Here is a 16,945-nt window from a genome sequence, read left to right as displayed (position 1 = left end):
TTAACAAAAAAATCTTTTGAATATTTTCGCAATAAATTGATGTTAGAAATATAACAGAAATTCCCAAGGATCGTTAGCTATGGTGATTATACAATATGTATCTTAAATACGAACTTACATATGTATCAATGTATATTAGGAAACAATTAAACATTATATATTAATTAGAGGCCGTGATAATTGGTGGCAGGAGAATGAACAATTAATAATGACGTACATGCTCTAGATATAACGGATTTTTAGGATTTGTTATTACCTAAATGTAGATAACAAACGTAGGAAGTTTTCAAATAAAATTTGAAGAGGTGACGAAGTATTAGCATGTTTATTGCAGTCACACATTATACCTGCACAAAGTACATATACATGTACTTGTCATAATGTTAAGAAAAATAAAGGAAATTAAATGATAACAACAATAAAAGACGGAACTACAATTTCGAGATGATAATTATCTTGGGATTTAAATTACTTTTGTATGGGAAAATTTCGAAATTAGTTTTAATACTCGCAATAAAGATCAACCCAAGTTTATCATAATATATTGTAGTTATTTAGTGAAGGAATTTGAATTTTTATTATGCCAAAATATAACATATTCATCTCCAGATTCGCACCACGCAAATCCACTAAAATTATCATCTTTTGACGTTAGATAATAGATGATAATAGAAACGTTTAGCTTACTGTAATTTACAATTAGAGATGTGATTTATTTGAAATAATTTTGTATTTTATTTAAAACATATTTTCAGGCGTAGTTTCTATTTGCAAAATACAAAATACTTTTATACAATATGAACGAAAGCTTCTCGCGTTGACCATCGAGGTATTAGAAGCTTAAAAAGGGTCAAAGAGACATGGATGTCTTCTAATACTTTAATTGAAGAGAGCGCAAAATATTTTGAACTCCTTGGAAATGGACAAACCAAAATATTGTGGATTCGACCAGTACCGCCTTTACCAAAAGGTAATACGGGGCACGTGCCCAGGGCCCCCGTCCTCACGAGGTCCCCGGAAGGCCGATATTATTTGCTTACATTACTCTTTTTTTCCGAATGCAGAATGCACCCTAATTAATTACACTATAACACCATCTATCCTGATCCTGATCCTGGTACGTATTGTGATGAAATTTTAATGGAAGAAGTACGCGATATTTGACTTCTCCCAGTCCTCTACAAGTTTTCCAGATTCAAGTGGTAAAACAAAAATTAGACACTTGACTAAAAATATTTTCGTCCGTAAATTGACGAATGAGGAGTCTATAGAAAAAAAAAAAGTTCCTTTATTCACCGTCGAAGAAATCTATGTACTGTTTTTTCTGTAGTCTATTTAGTACGAGTGCTGGTACTGGTCATAATTTGAGTTCTCCAAATGGATATAAAGACTGGAAGCATATTAGTAACTTATTAATCTTATTATACTGGAGGAGTTGACAGTGAGAGTTGTCTCAATATAACGTAGTCAAGGCCAATTATTGGAAGAATGTATTTAGAAGAATTGTTTCAATAGTGAAGTTTTTGGCTTCAAGGGGTCTTGATTGGTGATAGCACCCCCTAAAATATTCGCAATTAATTCGGCTAACATCGACAAAGTATATTTGATTTAATTAAAAGATCATAACGGGCAAATGTTTGTATCATTCAGTTTACTTTACTATCCAAAAGGGCCCCAAATTCTTGTGTGCCCAAGGGCATTGGCATGGTCTAAGACGGTCCTGGATTCGACATTCTTTTGCGGATCGTTCTGCCATGGTTTTTACTTGGATCTAAAGGTGTCATCAGCAACGAACGACGTACAGTTTGGACCCTCGAAATTCCATGGTCCATGGTTAAACAACTCGAAAAGCAATATCGAAATGTTGTACGCAAGCCATTAATTTCTGAAAACTGTACCATATTGTAGTGTGCTAATAGATATCAAAAAGTTTTAAGAATTGATTATAAAAGCTTTGCTGATTAGGTTAACCTAAAGCTAAAGAAACTTTGGATTCCATTTCTTTCCCTTATTACAAAGTACCTACCCTATTTTGGATCTGATCTTTTACGTTAAAGAAACTAACTTTTCATCAGTTTTATGTCAATTTTTTCAATTAGGGAGTATGTACAGAAAAAAAAATGAAAATACGAATTTAGCACTAATTTAGAATTTAAAATAAAAGGGAATTTTTTTTTACATTTAAAATAGTGAACCAAAAATGTATTCAGATACTTTCAACAAACCATTTTGCACATCTCTATTTATAATTAGGTACGTGAACGTTTTCAGTTTATTTGCTGCTCAGTTGTAATCACATATTATAAATAATTTCAGTAGATCTGATATATCCCCATCATCACGAAAACAATTTAACTAAAAGCCTTAAGATCAGTCATTAAATAGATGACTATGAATTACAATGAATGCGTAATAAAAAACAGGATTGTAGTTGCTGTTTATTGTCTATTTACAAATTCGTAATAATTACCGTGACTTTCAGTAAGATATAGTGAAGTCAGCCTTTGCTATGCTGATCTTCATGAAGAAAGTAAAGCTATAGTGTCAAACATTTGTTATAAAAAGTTAAAAAATGTAACTAACTGAGCTTCTCAAAATTAAACTTTTTTCATTCACGACCCCGTTTATGATTGCGAGTTTCTTGGCGACCCTATATAAATATAAAAGAAAGATAAATAAATATTTTTTGATGATTTATTTATTAGGTAACAATATACATTAAAATCTCTCGCGACCCCAGAATTTTGCTACGCGACCCCATTTACGACCCCATAGTTTAAGAAGGCCTGGTGTATAGTCATTTTAATATTNTAGCAGTTGTTTTCACGTGATGAGGGATTCCATTGGAACGTAAATATTGCGTCATTGGTCACATGACCCGATCCGCCACCGCGGGAATTTAATTGAGAGGAGTCGTTGTCTTAGCCCACAATACCAGTTGATTCTTGAATTAGACACACTGTAGTGCTCGCGTCTTTGTTCGCTCGAATATATTCGAACGCAGTCCTTGAGTGGTATTAAATTAAAATTAAAGGAAAATATTTAATGAGATGGGTGTGCCTGTTTTTTATTGCATAAGGAATTAAATCTTGGTAGAATGTTTGACGCTGCTGGACGTAAGACCTCTTCAATATTTTTTTTAATAATAATATTAATGCTGAGAAAGTAACTTCACATAAATATGTGGTGTTGAATGACAGAAGAACATTTAATATGCCATATCAGCGATTGTGGAAAATTTAGTTCCAGTTCCGATCCAGGATTCAGTCAAGGGCTTTTTTGGAAATTGTAGTTTTAAGTTTGAGTCACTCGAAAGCTCAACAAATTCCTCTTGAGCTTTAAGTGACAGGTGATCAATCTTAAGCTTAAGCCAATCCAAAACGGCTTTTGAATCGAAGCTACCTTTTTGAAATCAATATTTAATATCGTGTCTTCAAGTATTTGACATTAAAATCTCTCGCGACCCCAGAATTTTGCTACGCGACCCCATTTACGACCCCAGAAGCTACAGATAAATTTAAAGATTAGTGTTTAGTTTAATGATTACTTGATAAGCAGTGTTTTATATAGGCAAAGGATGAATTTTAATATAAACANAACGGCTTTTGAATCGAAGCTACCTTTTTGAAATCAATATTTAATATCGTGTCTTCAAGTATTTGACATTAAAATCTCTCGCGACCCCAGAATTTTGCTACGCGACCCCATTTACGACCCCATAGTTTAAGAAGGCCTGGTGTATAGTCATTTTAATATTAGCAATATTTTCAATAATCATATAACCTATGGAATAAACGTCGGAAATTAAAAACTGAATGACTATAAACGTCATTAGCATGTATTTAAGCAGATATTGTCAACTATACATCCGAATGTAGACATTTAAACCCGCCCACTTCTTTACAATTGTTTACTTCCAGCTCAAGTAGATCAAAATTGGCGATCTCTAGTGAAAGGTTTTGATTAAACATTACAGTAATTCCTTTGAAAAAACAATATTGTCGATACGATTGTAGAATTTAAAACATTTAAAAAAATTTTGTTTTATATTGTTTAATGTTTCACAAATATTCAACCATCGCCTCAATTAATATTATTAAATTATGACGTACCAACAATTTTATTGCCATTTAATGACATAACATAGTGTTAAATTTAAAACTGTCTTCGCATTATACGTTTCCACTTACTTATCATTTTTATTATCAAATTCAGAATTCATCTGCAGTCAGGTGGAGGTAGTTTATTTATTAGATTATTAAATCTTTCTTTATTGTAATTGATTTTCTCAGTAGGTACTCTTTTTAGTTCAAATAATGTGCTGAAAAAACGGCATTCGTAACATTGAATGTACTAATTAAATTTAAATAAAGAACCGTTTTGTGGTTAAGTATGCTCGACAAATTTCTTCGTTTTCCTTATTATTATTCGTCTAGAGTCTAGACTAATAGGCCGTAGAAGTGCATAACCGTTTGCCAAGGTGAAATGCATCACATGACGAGTTTTTCTTCTTTTCTGTTATTTCCATTTCTTCCTGTACAGAATCGACCTCATTTTGCTTTCGCCAGTGCGGATTCTTTTATAAAATGGATGAGCTGAGTTACGACTCCGATTCTGATAAAACAGGTGAAGCTCTTCCTGCATCGCCAACGTATCATACAATTCTTTTACACATACTCAAGTAGCTTTCAGATTCCAATATCTATTTAGTTGTTTTAAGAAAATTATGACATCGACTTAAAATTGGAATATAATAAAGAGCAATTAACTGGTATTCGATTTCGTAGTGTTTAACTTTACTGTAGTTTTTGTAGTTATACCTACATGCTAATTGATTTGTGGTAATTACGTATTAAATTTTAAATTAGCATTGTAGTTACTTTTATTTAATTTTAACAGTATATTTATTAGAAATTTACGTTAGTTTTAAATATTGCGGTATTTTTTTGAAACGAAGGTTATTTCGTATACTTAATTATCGCAAGGGGAATAATGTCAGCAAATGTCGAATGATGTTAAAATTAGAAAGAACATAAAATTGGGAAATTTGTTAATGACATGTATATTTTCATAAAATACCAGCTTACTGATAACAAAAAAAGACCCTTACATTAAACAAAGGCAGAAAGGCTAGATACTTTAAAAAAGGTAGCACCTACCTTGCGCCAAGGAAGATGAAGTGAAATTGGATTTCCATTAAATTCTTATGAAAACATATAGTGGAAACATATTTGGCATTGTATGAAATAGACAATTATCAGTTAATATCTGTTTTGACCATTAATTATTTATTGACTCCAGAATAAATATTTCGTAAAACACAAACGCTCATATTTTAGAGTTGATGATGGCGATGGAGATGGATACAGGAAGTGGTTTTAAGAAAGATTGCCTACTATTAGTATGAATAGCTTTCCTGAAAGAATGATGTAAACTTGCTGCATCTAGGCCGAAGGAAGCCATCAAGATCAAGTTTTAAACACTCTTGTTCACCCCATTTACGCAAACTGACACTTGTTGCTTCAGAATCTTGTTTGGAGCCAAAGAGGAGGTCTCATTATCAAGTTAGAAATTAAGTAGATTTTGGTGTATCACTTGATATCGATTTTGCGTCAATGGAGCACAGAAGAGCGCCTACCAATACAGTTATTAACTTTTTGGAATTTACAGTATAGTGCAGAACGTTTGGAAACTTGATCTGTTTGGAGTTATCCTTTTGATGATTGGAGCTGATCGATGAGAATAATGAGAAAATGACCAGATAAATGGCGGAAACTCGATAATTGTCTAAGGTCTGTAATTTACAGCAAATCTTATGTTCGCTACGACGAATGGTCAATTCCAAGAATGGAATGAAGAAGTCGGAGTGCCGAAGAACCGCCTTGTCGACTCCTAGATACTGGTCTCGCGACAGTCACGATCAACACAACTCCAACAGTGCTTCGTCGGTCTCCAACTGAAGCATTTTCTTTGTTTAACGGACCTCCTTCCAGTTTAAAATTTTCAACTCCACCCGGAGCGCGTTTTTGCGACCGATCGCTACGCATCGAGAAAATCTAACCTCAACCTTAGCAGTTGTTTTCACGTGATGAGGGATTCCATTGGAACGTAAATATTGCGTCATTGGTCACATGACCCGATCCGCCACCGCGGGAATTTAATTGAGAGGAGTCGTTGTCTTAGCCCACAATACCAGTTGATTCTTGAATTAGACACACTGTAGTGCTCGACAAGCAATTCAATTGTTGTCAGTTACATATATATATATTTATAAAATTTAACCGGCGCGTGTTCTAGAACTATTTCGCGTGACAATAATTATTTATCGTTGTACTGTGTCGGAAAATTGATTGTACTTAATTCGGCCGCAATTCAATTAATCGGACAGTTTAGAAAGTTTTTTTTCTAAAGACAGGCGTTCCAACAGAAATCATGACCGATGAAACAGGGAATACCAAATTTTCTGTGTAAGTACTTCCTAAATGTTAAGTAGTTCCAAAAGTAGCATAAGTAATCTTAATTAACTATAAGTACTGCAGATATTTTGGGAACTGGGTATCGGACACCCAGCATTAGCTTTAGCCGATAAAAAAAATTTATACACAAAGTTCATTTTGGTGAAAATTCGAGCAATTTTCCAAAGGAATGTTATGACCCGCGAGGTTTCCTCTCCTCTGTCCTTTCGAAGCTGGCGATCTGGATTTAGAATTGAAACTTCGATGACAAATTGATTTGAGCTTGTTTTTTCGAATTCACTCGGCCATCCTAAAAAAAGTGTCGAATCCTTCGGGAATCGGATAGAAACCGTGTTTGAAATTATCTCGTATAATTCATTTTTATTTGATGCTCTAAAAATGTTACACTTTACATTAATTGAAACTCTTATAGGATGATGGATTGAGATTTTATTATAACTAGTAAATTTCATTTTCGACCCCATCTGATTCAAAGCAAACGAGAGTTATGGTTATTCGTTTGCAATAAATTGATTTAAACTTACAAAAACTAATTAAAAATAAGTTAATTGGAACATTCGAAATTGTCTGATAAATTTATTGCCTAAAATGCAGTTTCGGATTAATATTTGCATTGTATGTCTAGGGGTTGAATTTCAATAAACCTTTTAGTGCCATAAAAGAAACCTATCGAACAATGTTTATGTTTCTAATTAAAGATGTATCGGATAGTGATTTTGCCGGATACCGGATAACCGTGAACCCGGCATTAGCTGTGCAAAAAGTCGTTTAAACACTAAACAAATAAAATTTTAATTCGTGAATGACAGGGTTTAAAACCGTTGAAACGAGCCTATAATGTTTATAAACAATAAAAGTCTCCAAGGTGAAAAGTAATACTAATAATAAGTTATCGCTAATCGAAATCTGATATATCAACAAAACACAGGAACTATATCGAAACAATTAAAAATTTAGTGTAGTAATTTATTGGTAAATACAAACTAGAACAAACAACCTATCTCAATACAACCTTAATTACCATTACCCGGCCGGATCCTAAAAAAAAGTGTCGGATCCGTCAGGTACCAGAACCATACCAGCTATCCGGCCCATCCCTAGTATAAATACAATAATTTAAATAACATTATCTGAAAAAGAACAGTTATTATGCCAACATGCAATTCAGAAACCGTTCGGGTGGTAAATGTGGTGTTAATTTTATTTGAAGACTGACTGCCTTAAGTAATTTGTCCAAACAAATAATACAATTTTAACACAGATTGTGTGTGTAGGTAAATAATGCTTCTTAAAATTTCAGAACTTTATGTTCACGATTTCGTTAAAAATGCGCCAGTATTGAAGTAAAATTGCAGAATGTGTATTTTTTATTACTTTACCTTATCTTTTTTACATACACGATAAATGAAAACATTCCCGTGATTAACAAACTGATAATTGAGTTTATCAGCTTATTTTACGATTATTTCAATTAACTTTTTGCCTGTAAAGTTAAAAGAGTTGCCCAACGAAGGTAGCTTGGTAATCAGCTGCCAAAATTATGCAACGCGTTTATATCTTTAAAGCATGTCTATTTGTTTCCTATCTTTATTACATGGTTTAATTGTTTTCTGTGATAATGGTTAAGAAAGTATTGCAAACAGATTGTTTACGGTCGAATAGAACTAATTTTGTTAACTATGGCAAATTTTTGTAAACATTTGCTCTTTTCGTTAAAAACATAGTACCTAGTGAAACATTCTTAAGGGAAATGCGAAATTACGTACATTGATTCGGTAATTTGTAAATTAAATGAAATTTTATTCAGTATGTTAATTTTTCTATAAAACAGCCGTTATTACAGACTGCAATTTATGTAACCCTGTCGCAATATTTTAATTTATGTTCCACTTGTATTATTTCCTTAGTAGAAATGTAGTTTCCCTTTCATAAGATGCAATGTTTGACCTACTGAGAAAAATGGCAACTAAGTCTTAATTGGTTATCAAATAACATTATAGAAATCACTTAATTTTAATAAAGTCAGAATCTATAATTTGAAAAATAAGTATAAAAATAACAATTAAGTCTAAGTGAATAGATGACTTCATGAGTATACAATAAAATTTCCTAAACTTGAACCTACTCAGTTACGTTCAAGTTATAGGAAAACTTCCAGTTAAGGAAAATGTCTACTTCACGTTAAACATTTTAATTTTTCTCGAGTTATTGAAGGTCGACTTAGACAAGTTCGAATGTATTCAGAAAACGAAAATTGTGGACTTAATATATTCCCAATTCAAGATGATACCTATTGATATTCTATAGAATAAGGGTCACGATCATTAACGATTTTTATTTGTATTTTATGTCTGCAATGTGATTCACTTATTTACTTATTCCAGTTCCATCGTGTGAAGTGGAATGCCTTGTGCTTTATAATTTTCTGTTCTTTCGAATACCAAAAGAAAGCTTGAAATTCCTTTATTACCATGGTAACAACAATGGTAACGTCTTAAGCACAAACGAATCATTTGCTTTCCTCTAAACTAACGTATAGTGTGGTGTTTTCCCAGAAAATATTTTAATTACTTGAATTATGTATATGTAAAATTGATCATTTCTGGGTGCCTATGCATTGCTCCATTTTACATTAGAAAAAGAAAAGTAATTTTCCGATTTCCTTATTTAACCTTTTCTTTATAAGTAACATAATTAGAACACTGGATTATTTTATTAATTTGATGCAATTACTAAGCCTTTACCGCAAATTCTTCAGTTTAAACCGATACAAAAATTCATCAAATCTAAAGAACTATTCGATAGTCACATTACACATTAGTGCGAACATTTTGTATAATAAGTATTTCTGGAATTTACGAAAATAAATTAGTAGTACACAATATAATTATATTATTGACAACAACAATAAATTAAATTGCCGGCTTGTGTTTTGGATTTAATTGAAATAGGCGTCACATACGACCTACTACCTAATAATTAAAATGAAGATGAGTGTTAGTGTGTAAACAAAGAAATAAGTATCATCGCAAGGGTAACTTGTGCGTGTTCCAATTCCAATTTCCCATATTATCGAAGCTCATTATAATATACTTACCAAAAGAAACGTCAATGGCATATGTGAAGTACAAAATCTCAATTTTAGTTTAATTATTACTATTAATAATCGCTTACTAAAGCCCATTATCACTTGCAATAAACTAAAAGACAAATCATTATTCCAATAATAATTAATTGGTAATTGGACTTTCAAAGACGGTAGTTGTAAATTAAGCATTAGAAAGGTATTTGTAAATCGCAGCACAGAATATAAGATAATAATCCTACCAGGAATTATGATCATGATTACTGGGTACCTGTAAGATATACACAATTTACTAATTGTAAGAACATCTCACCATATACAGTCCGAATTTGCACGAATTTTCGCATTTGGTTTTGACTTTTCTATTTTCAAAATATCAAAGTGTCTTGTAAATGAGAATTTAAAAAGAAAAAGAATTAGCTGTGGAAAAAGTCGTTTAAACACTAAACAAATGAAATTTTAATTTTCAAATAACGGATTATCAACGACAAGGAGCCTATAATGTTTATAAACTATTAAAGTTTCCAAGCTGATAAAGTTATACTAATAAAAAATTATCGCTAATCAAAAGCAATAAAACACAGGAACTATATCGAAACAACAAGTAATTTAATATAGAAACTTACTGGTAAATAATACAAATTAGGATAAACGACTTATCCCAATACAATCTTAATTACCAATTATTCATTACCCAGTCGGATTCTGAAAAAAAGTGCCGGATCCATACCAGCTATCCGGCTCATTTCTAGTATAAATATAATAAAGTAAAGTACTTGAAAAAGAACAGTTTTTCTGCCAACATGCAATTCAGAAAGCGTTCTGGTGGTAAATGTGGCGTTAATTTTAATTAAAAATTGCCTTAAGTAATTTGTCCAAACAAGAAAGTCGCATAATGATAATGGTTAATGGAATGTATTTCCATTACTCATGGTAAAAACAGCGGTTAATGTAAATATTTTTTATTACGTATTACAAAAAATATTTGCGTTTTTTTCTTATTTATAGTAATACTAATTATTATATTAAAAGGTATGTGTTTAGTAGTGTTCCGATAAATAATACTTTTTTTTCAATTAAAAATATCTGGATATTGTTACAGTAAAACGTTCGACTCCGATAGAGATCTTCAGGGTGAAGGGGGAGGCGGTAAAGATAATCCCACCGGAAAGAATGGTGAAAGTCTTTTCGGCTATTCGAATCCAGCATTCACGGGATCATTCCACAGTAAACTCTCAGAAGTTGAGATGAAAGGAAGCAACGATTTTACCCGTAAGTTTTTGGAACTGACAAGAGTATACAAATATCGCAGACGATAAAAATAATTATTTGTTCCAGTAATAGACGAACCAAAGCGTTCAACAATTAAAGCAATTAAAACGGTCGTACCATGGCTTAAACAAAAAGTACAAAAGGCGTGCACCAAAAAGATGCTGCATCGCCGCCTTCCAATAATTAGTTGGCTACCGCAATACAACTCGCAAGATGCAATTGGCGATTTGGTGGCCGGCATCACAGTAGGTCTTATGGTTATACCGCAATCTTTGGCTTACGCGTCCATAGCTGGTCTACCACCACAGGTACAGAAAACATTATTATTAATCGAACGAAATGAATGAATTTTGTTAATTGTTGAGTTACATGTAGGTTTGACACCTTTTCACGCTGTACATAAAGTATTTCTCGACTAAAAGGTTGAAAAAGAAAGTACTCAGCATAAAAATAAAGTATTTTATTTTTTGTTTTTAAAAACATATTTTTTGTTACACCTAACCGCCAGTAACAAATTGCTGTCGCTCTTAAATACATTAATAGCCTCTAAACATGGCAAACAAAGATTTAAGTAAACTAAAAGTTCATTTTTAATTAGTTTTAATGAAGCTTTATTCCTGTCGTCCCGCCACTTTCTGTTCATAACAGAGAAAACTCTGTAAATGCTGAAGTGACCGGAACGGACAGCAAAAGTGACACTACTTTGAACAGATTTGGGAAATCAGGTTGTTCCGTAAATATGGCTTGCCATTTTTCTGTGCAATATTATTGATGTAAAAATACTCTGAATTTCGAATAATCGCTTACAAAATTACGATGTTTACTGAAGGCCTTAAATAAAGTATTTTTGCGTACTTTATGCGTCTTGTAAAGTATAAAGTACGCACAGTCGAAATAGAGTACAATACCTTATAATAAAGTACGGGTTGCAAACCCTAGTTACATGGCTCTTACGTTCAGTAAGTACCATTTATGGTACTTGTTGATGATTATTCTGATTTTTTACTAATTTGAAGATATGAAAACATCTACACGTACTCCTGTTTTGTTTTTATTGACAAAAGATTTAGTCAGCTGTGTTTTTCCTTCATTTATTCAGATAAAAGAAAACTACTGGTCTGAGTAATTAATTCTGGATAAATCCGGATACCAGATAGTTTATTTAAGATTTGTTTGTGCTGCTAATACTTTGGGAGTGTATAAATATAAAGTGTTAAACGTGCTATAGTTGGCGTATTTTATAATTAACTGCTTTCCTTGTTAATTTTATTGCGGAAGTGAGTCAATTTTAGACTAAACGTTTTTTTTTTAAATATTGTGCTCCACCTTATCTCCAAATTTTTTACCTTTCGTCATTAATACGATTAATCAATATTGCAACTAAATCAATGTTATATTTCTTTTACAGTATGGGCTTTATAGTTCCTTCCTAGGCTGTTTTATTTACATAGTATTGGGTACATGTAAAGACGTTCCAATGGGACCCACCGCTATAGCTTCCATACTTACCTTTCAAATTGTACAGGGGAGAAGTCCAGAGTATGCAATACTCCTCAGCTTTTTGTCAGGAATAATCGAACTACTTATGGGTTTCTTCGGTTTAGGTAAATATGTCTTGTCGTTGCTATTTGCAATTGTTTAATGTGGGCGATGTTAGCCAAACGATATGTGATCGGTGAGTGATGAATAACAAGAGAAATTGTGAACTCAACCGTGAAAAATGTGTTCGTGTATTAGAGTTCAATGTTCTTGAACATCATATCCACGAATATCAATGGTCGCAGCAACGGTTTCTCCATAAAACCGTCGTGACTTTAGAACAAACAATATTTATAAGAAGGTAGCATAAACAGTTGAACTTTCTTTCTAGGATTTTTAGTGGACTTTGTGTCCGGACCAGTTTCGTCAGGATTTACATCAGCGGCAGCGTTAATTATTTTGACGTCACAAGTAAAGGACCTATTAGGAATTAAGGCTAGTGGATCCACATTCGTCCAAACTTGGACAAGTATTATTTCCAATATTCATGGTTTATCTGGATGGGACACCTTTTTGGGTGCCGCATCCATTATTGTTCTACTGTTAATGAGAGTAAGGAACAACTCTAGATTATCACAATTTAACAATGTTGTTACTTACTGTGGATAATTTTTAGCTAATGACGAAAATTAAGTTTGGACCGGAAGAAACATCCGATTCCGCTCCGAACAAATTCCAAAAATTTGCCAACGCCACCATATGGATAATTTCAACTTCTAGGAATGCAATCCTTGTAGTGGTCTGTGGTTTTATAGGGTACTTCCTGTTCACAAGTTACGAAGATGTCCCTGTCAAACTTATAGGAGATATTCCTTCTGGTCTACCCGAAATAAAAGTTCCTGCATTTAGTATGAATTCCGGGAATACTACAACTTCTTTTCTTGACATGTTAGCAACATTAGGATCTGGGGTAATTTTGGTTCCTTTGTTGGCACTGTTAGAAGATATTGCAATCTGTAAAGCGTTTGGTATGTCTTAATCTCTTATTAGTCAATCCATCGAGAAGAAATAACAACCGAAAATAATTTCAGCAAATGGTAAATCAATTGATGCAACCCAGGAACTTCTTTCAATTGGGGTCTCGAATGTGGCTACATCTTTCTTCCAAGGATTTCCAATTACTGGTGCCTTGTCCAGGAGTGCTGTTCTAAACAGCAGTGGCGCAAGGACACCCTTCAACGGTTTTTACACTGGCGTCCTGGTTATAGCGGCACTTCTATTTTTCACCCCTTATTTCTTCTACATACCAAAGGCCAGCTTAGCTGCTATTATCATAGCTGCAGTCATCTTCATGGTGGAAGTTAAAGTTGTTAGACCAATGTGGAGATGCAAAAGTAAGAACATTTTAATTCGTAGGATTCGAGTGGGATTAACGGGTGTGCTTTTCTTTTGTTGCAGAAAGTGATTTCTTCCTTGCGCTGGCAACGTTCGTAGCTTGTTTAGTGTTGGCTTTGGAGGTTGGAATTTTGGTAGGCATTGGCATGAATCTGCTCTTCATTCTGTATTACGCCGCGAGACCCAAGATAACTATCGAAAAACTTGTGGTAAGTATTTGAGATGAAATCTGCAATTATCCAGCGTACTATGCCGTGGCTAAGTCATATGACGGGAGTAGAAAGTCGGAATTAATGACTAATAAAAGTTGACTATTTATACGCACAACTGTTACCACAATATCTGTATATGAAAACCTGTTTCATTACACGTATCGTTTTTTTGTCGTTCCGGTATCTCGTTTCACAGTCATGTGCTTGCTCCACATCGAATGCTTTAATTACGATTTATTCCTCAATTAATTCGTCACATGAGGGATCCCGTGACCGCGAAACAATATTTCCAATTAACTTGTCGTTTGATTCAATCAATTAAAGCAAGAAGATCAGCAAAGGAGTTGTTGTCACTTGTCGCAAACTTGAATCATTTAGATTCCCGCCGATTATTTATCAAGGAAAGAACTTGATCGCCTACCATTTAAAGAATCACGAGACTATGACTTAATATTATTTGTAAACAAAAAACGCGAATTCATCTTCTTATTTTAGAATCGCGAAGAAAGTTAATTCAGCGAAATTTTATACTCCATATACACTAGTGAAGTATTGAGAACCTAATATTGAGTCATTGTATGCAGTCATCAAAAGAGCGGTATTATCTTTTGATCAACCCGATGTGGTACAATGCAATTTAGTTTTTCAGGGGTACTAGGTACGCTTTGTTTAAAAGATTTTCAGAATACGGTTAGTACCGTAATCCTCTATTAGATTATTTTTTAAAAACGGTTGTAATATGATCGATAAACTAGGTCTAGCCCAAAGAGAATACGCCACACGAGAAAGATTCTGCGAGAAGGAATCACAAAACCTTAAAATTGAGAAAAATCTTCCATTTTTCGATCATCATAACCATGAATTGTCCAATTTCAAAAACATTTTACATATTAAGGGACAAATATATCAAAAAGTTCTTAAATTTTCAAACGAACGACGAAATTAATTAATTATTTTAGTTCAATGCTCTTGTTTTTTGACTCCCTCCATAAAACTGCTTATCAGTATTCATCGTAACAGGGTGGATCTGATTGAAAATGATGGCAATTTTGAACGATGATATATGGAGGAATTTCATATTTTCCAAAGCAAAATGATGTCCTACGGGTTGAAACAATTATTATCATAATTATTCAACTAATAAACACAACGAGTCTTAAATACGCAATGGATTTAATTTATTTACTGTAATATTTGTTTTGGTAAACAAAAAATGTTTTTTTCAGAGTTCCAATGGAATCGAGTATTTGATGTTGACACCTGATCGATGCCTGATCTTTCCGTCGGTGGATTACGTAAGGAATTTGGTAACCAAGCATTCGGTGCGTCAAGAAATACCCGTCGTCATAGACTGTTCTCATATTTATGGGGCTGATTATACGGCCGCTACTGTTATCGACACTCTTACCAAAGATTTCGCATGCCGAAATCAGGTTCTCATTTTCTACAACTTGAAACCAAGTGTCAGTAACGTGTTCGAAGCACTTTCACCGAAAGAGTTTCTCGTGTCGTACAACGAAGAGGACGTAAATTCGTTGTTATCGCGAAAAACGACCGAATTAAAAGCTAGGTGCAATATTTAATGTTTTTTTTGCGATTAAGTGTCTTTTTACGTTAACTTGAACGGTATTATTCCTACACTACTTATATTTTGTACATATTATAGATATAGAAAAAATAATTCTGTGGAAGGAAGTTGATGATAAATAAGTTATATTTATTATTAGAAAGCAGTACTTTTTTACGTAAATTTACGTAATGTAATATAATTGTATTATTTTTCTACATGAAGGATTATTGCACTTATTGATAAGTAGTACTTAATCGTACCAGGCAGTATTGAGTTGACTTCTATTTATTGCTAATATACCTAAAATATTTGTCGAAATGAAATTTGTGCCATTGCTTGGCAATAAAATAACGAAGTTGCGCTCAGTTCGAAAGCCTAAATCGTAGTGAGACAATTTACTTAATTAACGCCTTATTTACACTCCAGTATTTAAAAGTAGACAATCCTTTACTTCTGCATCATTGTAGCGGAAAACAGATTTTTGTATTAATTATTTTTATTAGATAACTTTTTTTTAGAGAAACTGTGATAAAACAAAATACATTATTATTTTAAAACATATTGCATTTTATTTAAAATACACTTTTTTTGTTTTGGAAAACCCAAAACATAAACGCAAGTGTGGCATTTCAAACCCAAAATCACCCATTAATTTTTTTATTTGTTCATTACCTACGTATTGTGTTGCAATTACAGAAGTTCCGCATACATTTTCATATCCGCTTCTGCATCTGCTTCCGTATTTTTATAATGGAAGCTTATCGGATCTTTCGCCATTTTGAAAATAAATATATCGGAGCAAGAAAACAAGTTGTAAAAATTTGCTACCTTTATCTGTTAGTTGAACTTGGCCGTTTTCAAAACACAATTTAAATGGAATTGCTCGTTGCAAATCTGCATGTTCTAATAATTTCATTTCTATTTTATTTTATTCATTTTGTATATCTAGTGTTTGCTCAGTGGTGTAAATGTTAAGTTAACAGTGCAATTTTGAAGTCAAAAAGGGCGCATGACCAGTGCGTTAAAGAATCATCCGAAATCATTACACTTCCGCATCCGCAAAATTTTACCATTTACTTCTGTTTCCGTTAAGACACTTCCGTTGCATCGCTACCAATGTATATTTAATAAGAAACACAAGTGCGGATGTTGCCTTGTCATCTAAAGCGATTTTCAAAGTTGAGGTCGAAAAAACTATTTGGGGAGGGGGGTGGGCAATTAAGTCATACACCTACGATATTTTGTTCACCGATACACCATAAGTAGGTAAGTTATTAATTTTTATTGATTGCTATAATAAATCTGCTGCGCATCGAAATCGAAATAAGTGTTTCAGTCAGTGGCGGATTATCCATAAGGCAAAGTAGGCATATAATAAGGAAGTACCTAATAAAAAAAAGTATTTTGCAAAATATATGACCGCCAGAGGGGCGCCTATGAGGTGCTAGCCTAGAGC

The 16,945-nt window shown here is 33.1% G+C and overlaps 1 protein-coding gene across 1 annotated transcript; it reads left to right on the top strand.

Annotated features, from left to right (window-relative positions):
• The first annotated feature begins 6,177 nt into the window (after positions 1-6,177).
• LOC108742684 (sodium-independent sulfate anion transporter) lies at positions 6,178-16,035 on the top strand. The gene is made up of 9 exons (XM_018477981.2): positions 6,178-6,467; positions 10,664-10,833; positions 10,900-11,141; positions 12,242-12,437; positions 12,704-12,924; positions 12,989-13,340; positions 13,404-13,706; positions 13,771-13,916; positions 15,146-16,035. The coding sequence occupies exons 1-9, from the start codon at positions 6,433-6,435 to the stop codon at positions 15,500-15,502; spliced, it is 2,022 nt and encodes a 673-aa protein (XP_018333483.1). The 5' UTR covers positions 6,178-6,432; the 3' UTR covers positions 15,503-16,035.
• Positions 16,036-16,945: the final 910 nt, after the last annotated feature.

This window comes from Agrilus planipennis, unplaced genomic scaffold (genome assembly GCF_000699045.2).
Source record: "Agrilus planipennis isolate EAB-ADULT unplaced genomic scaffold, Apla_2.0 scaffold3, whole genome shotgun sequence".
Taxonomy (NCBI): Eukaryota; Metazoa; Arthropoda; class Insecta; order Coleoptera; family Buprestidae; genus Agrilus; species Agrilus planipennis.
This window is presented reverse-complemented; position numbering and strand designations above follow the sequence as displayed.

Bases quoted from the DNA above. Each gene is read 5' to 3' on its own strand.
- LOC108742684 (XM_018477981.2), top strand. From the start codon at position 6,433: ATGACCGATGAAACAGGGAATACCAAATTTTCTGT. The intron at 6,468-10,663 runs GTAAGTACTTCC...ATATTGTTACAG, and splicing joins GGGAATACCAAATTTTCTGT to TAAAACGTTCGACTCCGATA. The intron at 13,341-13,403 runs GTATGTCTTAAT...AAATAATTTCAG, and splicing joins TGCAATCTGTAAAGCGTTTG to CAAATGGTAAATCAATTGAT.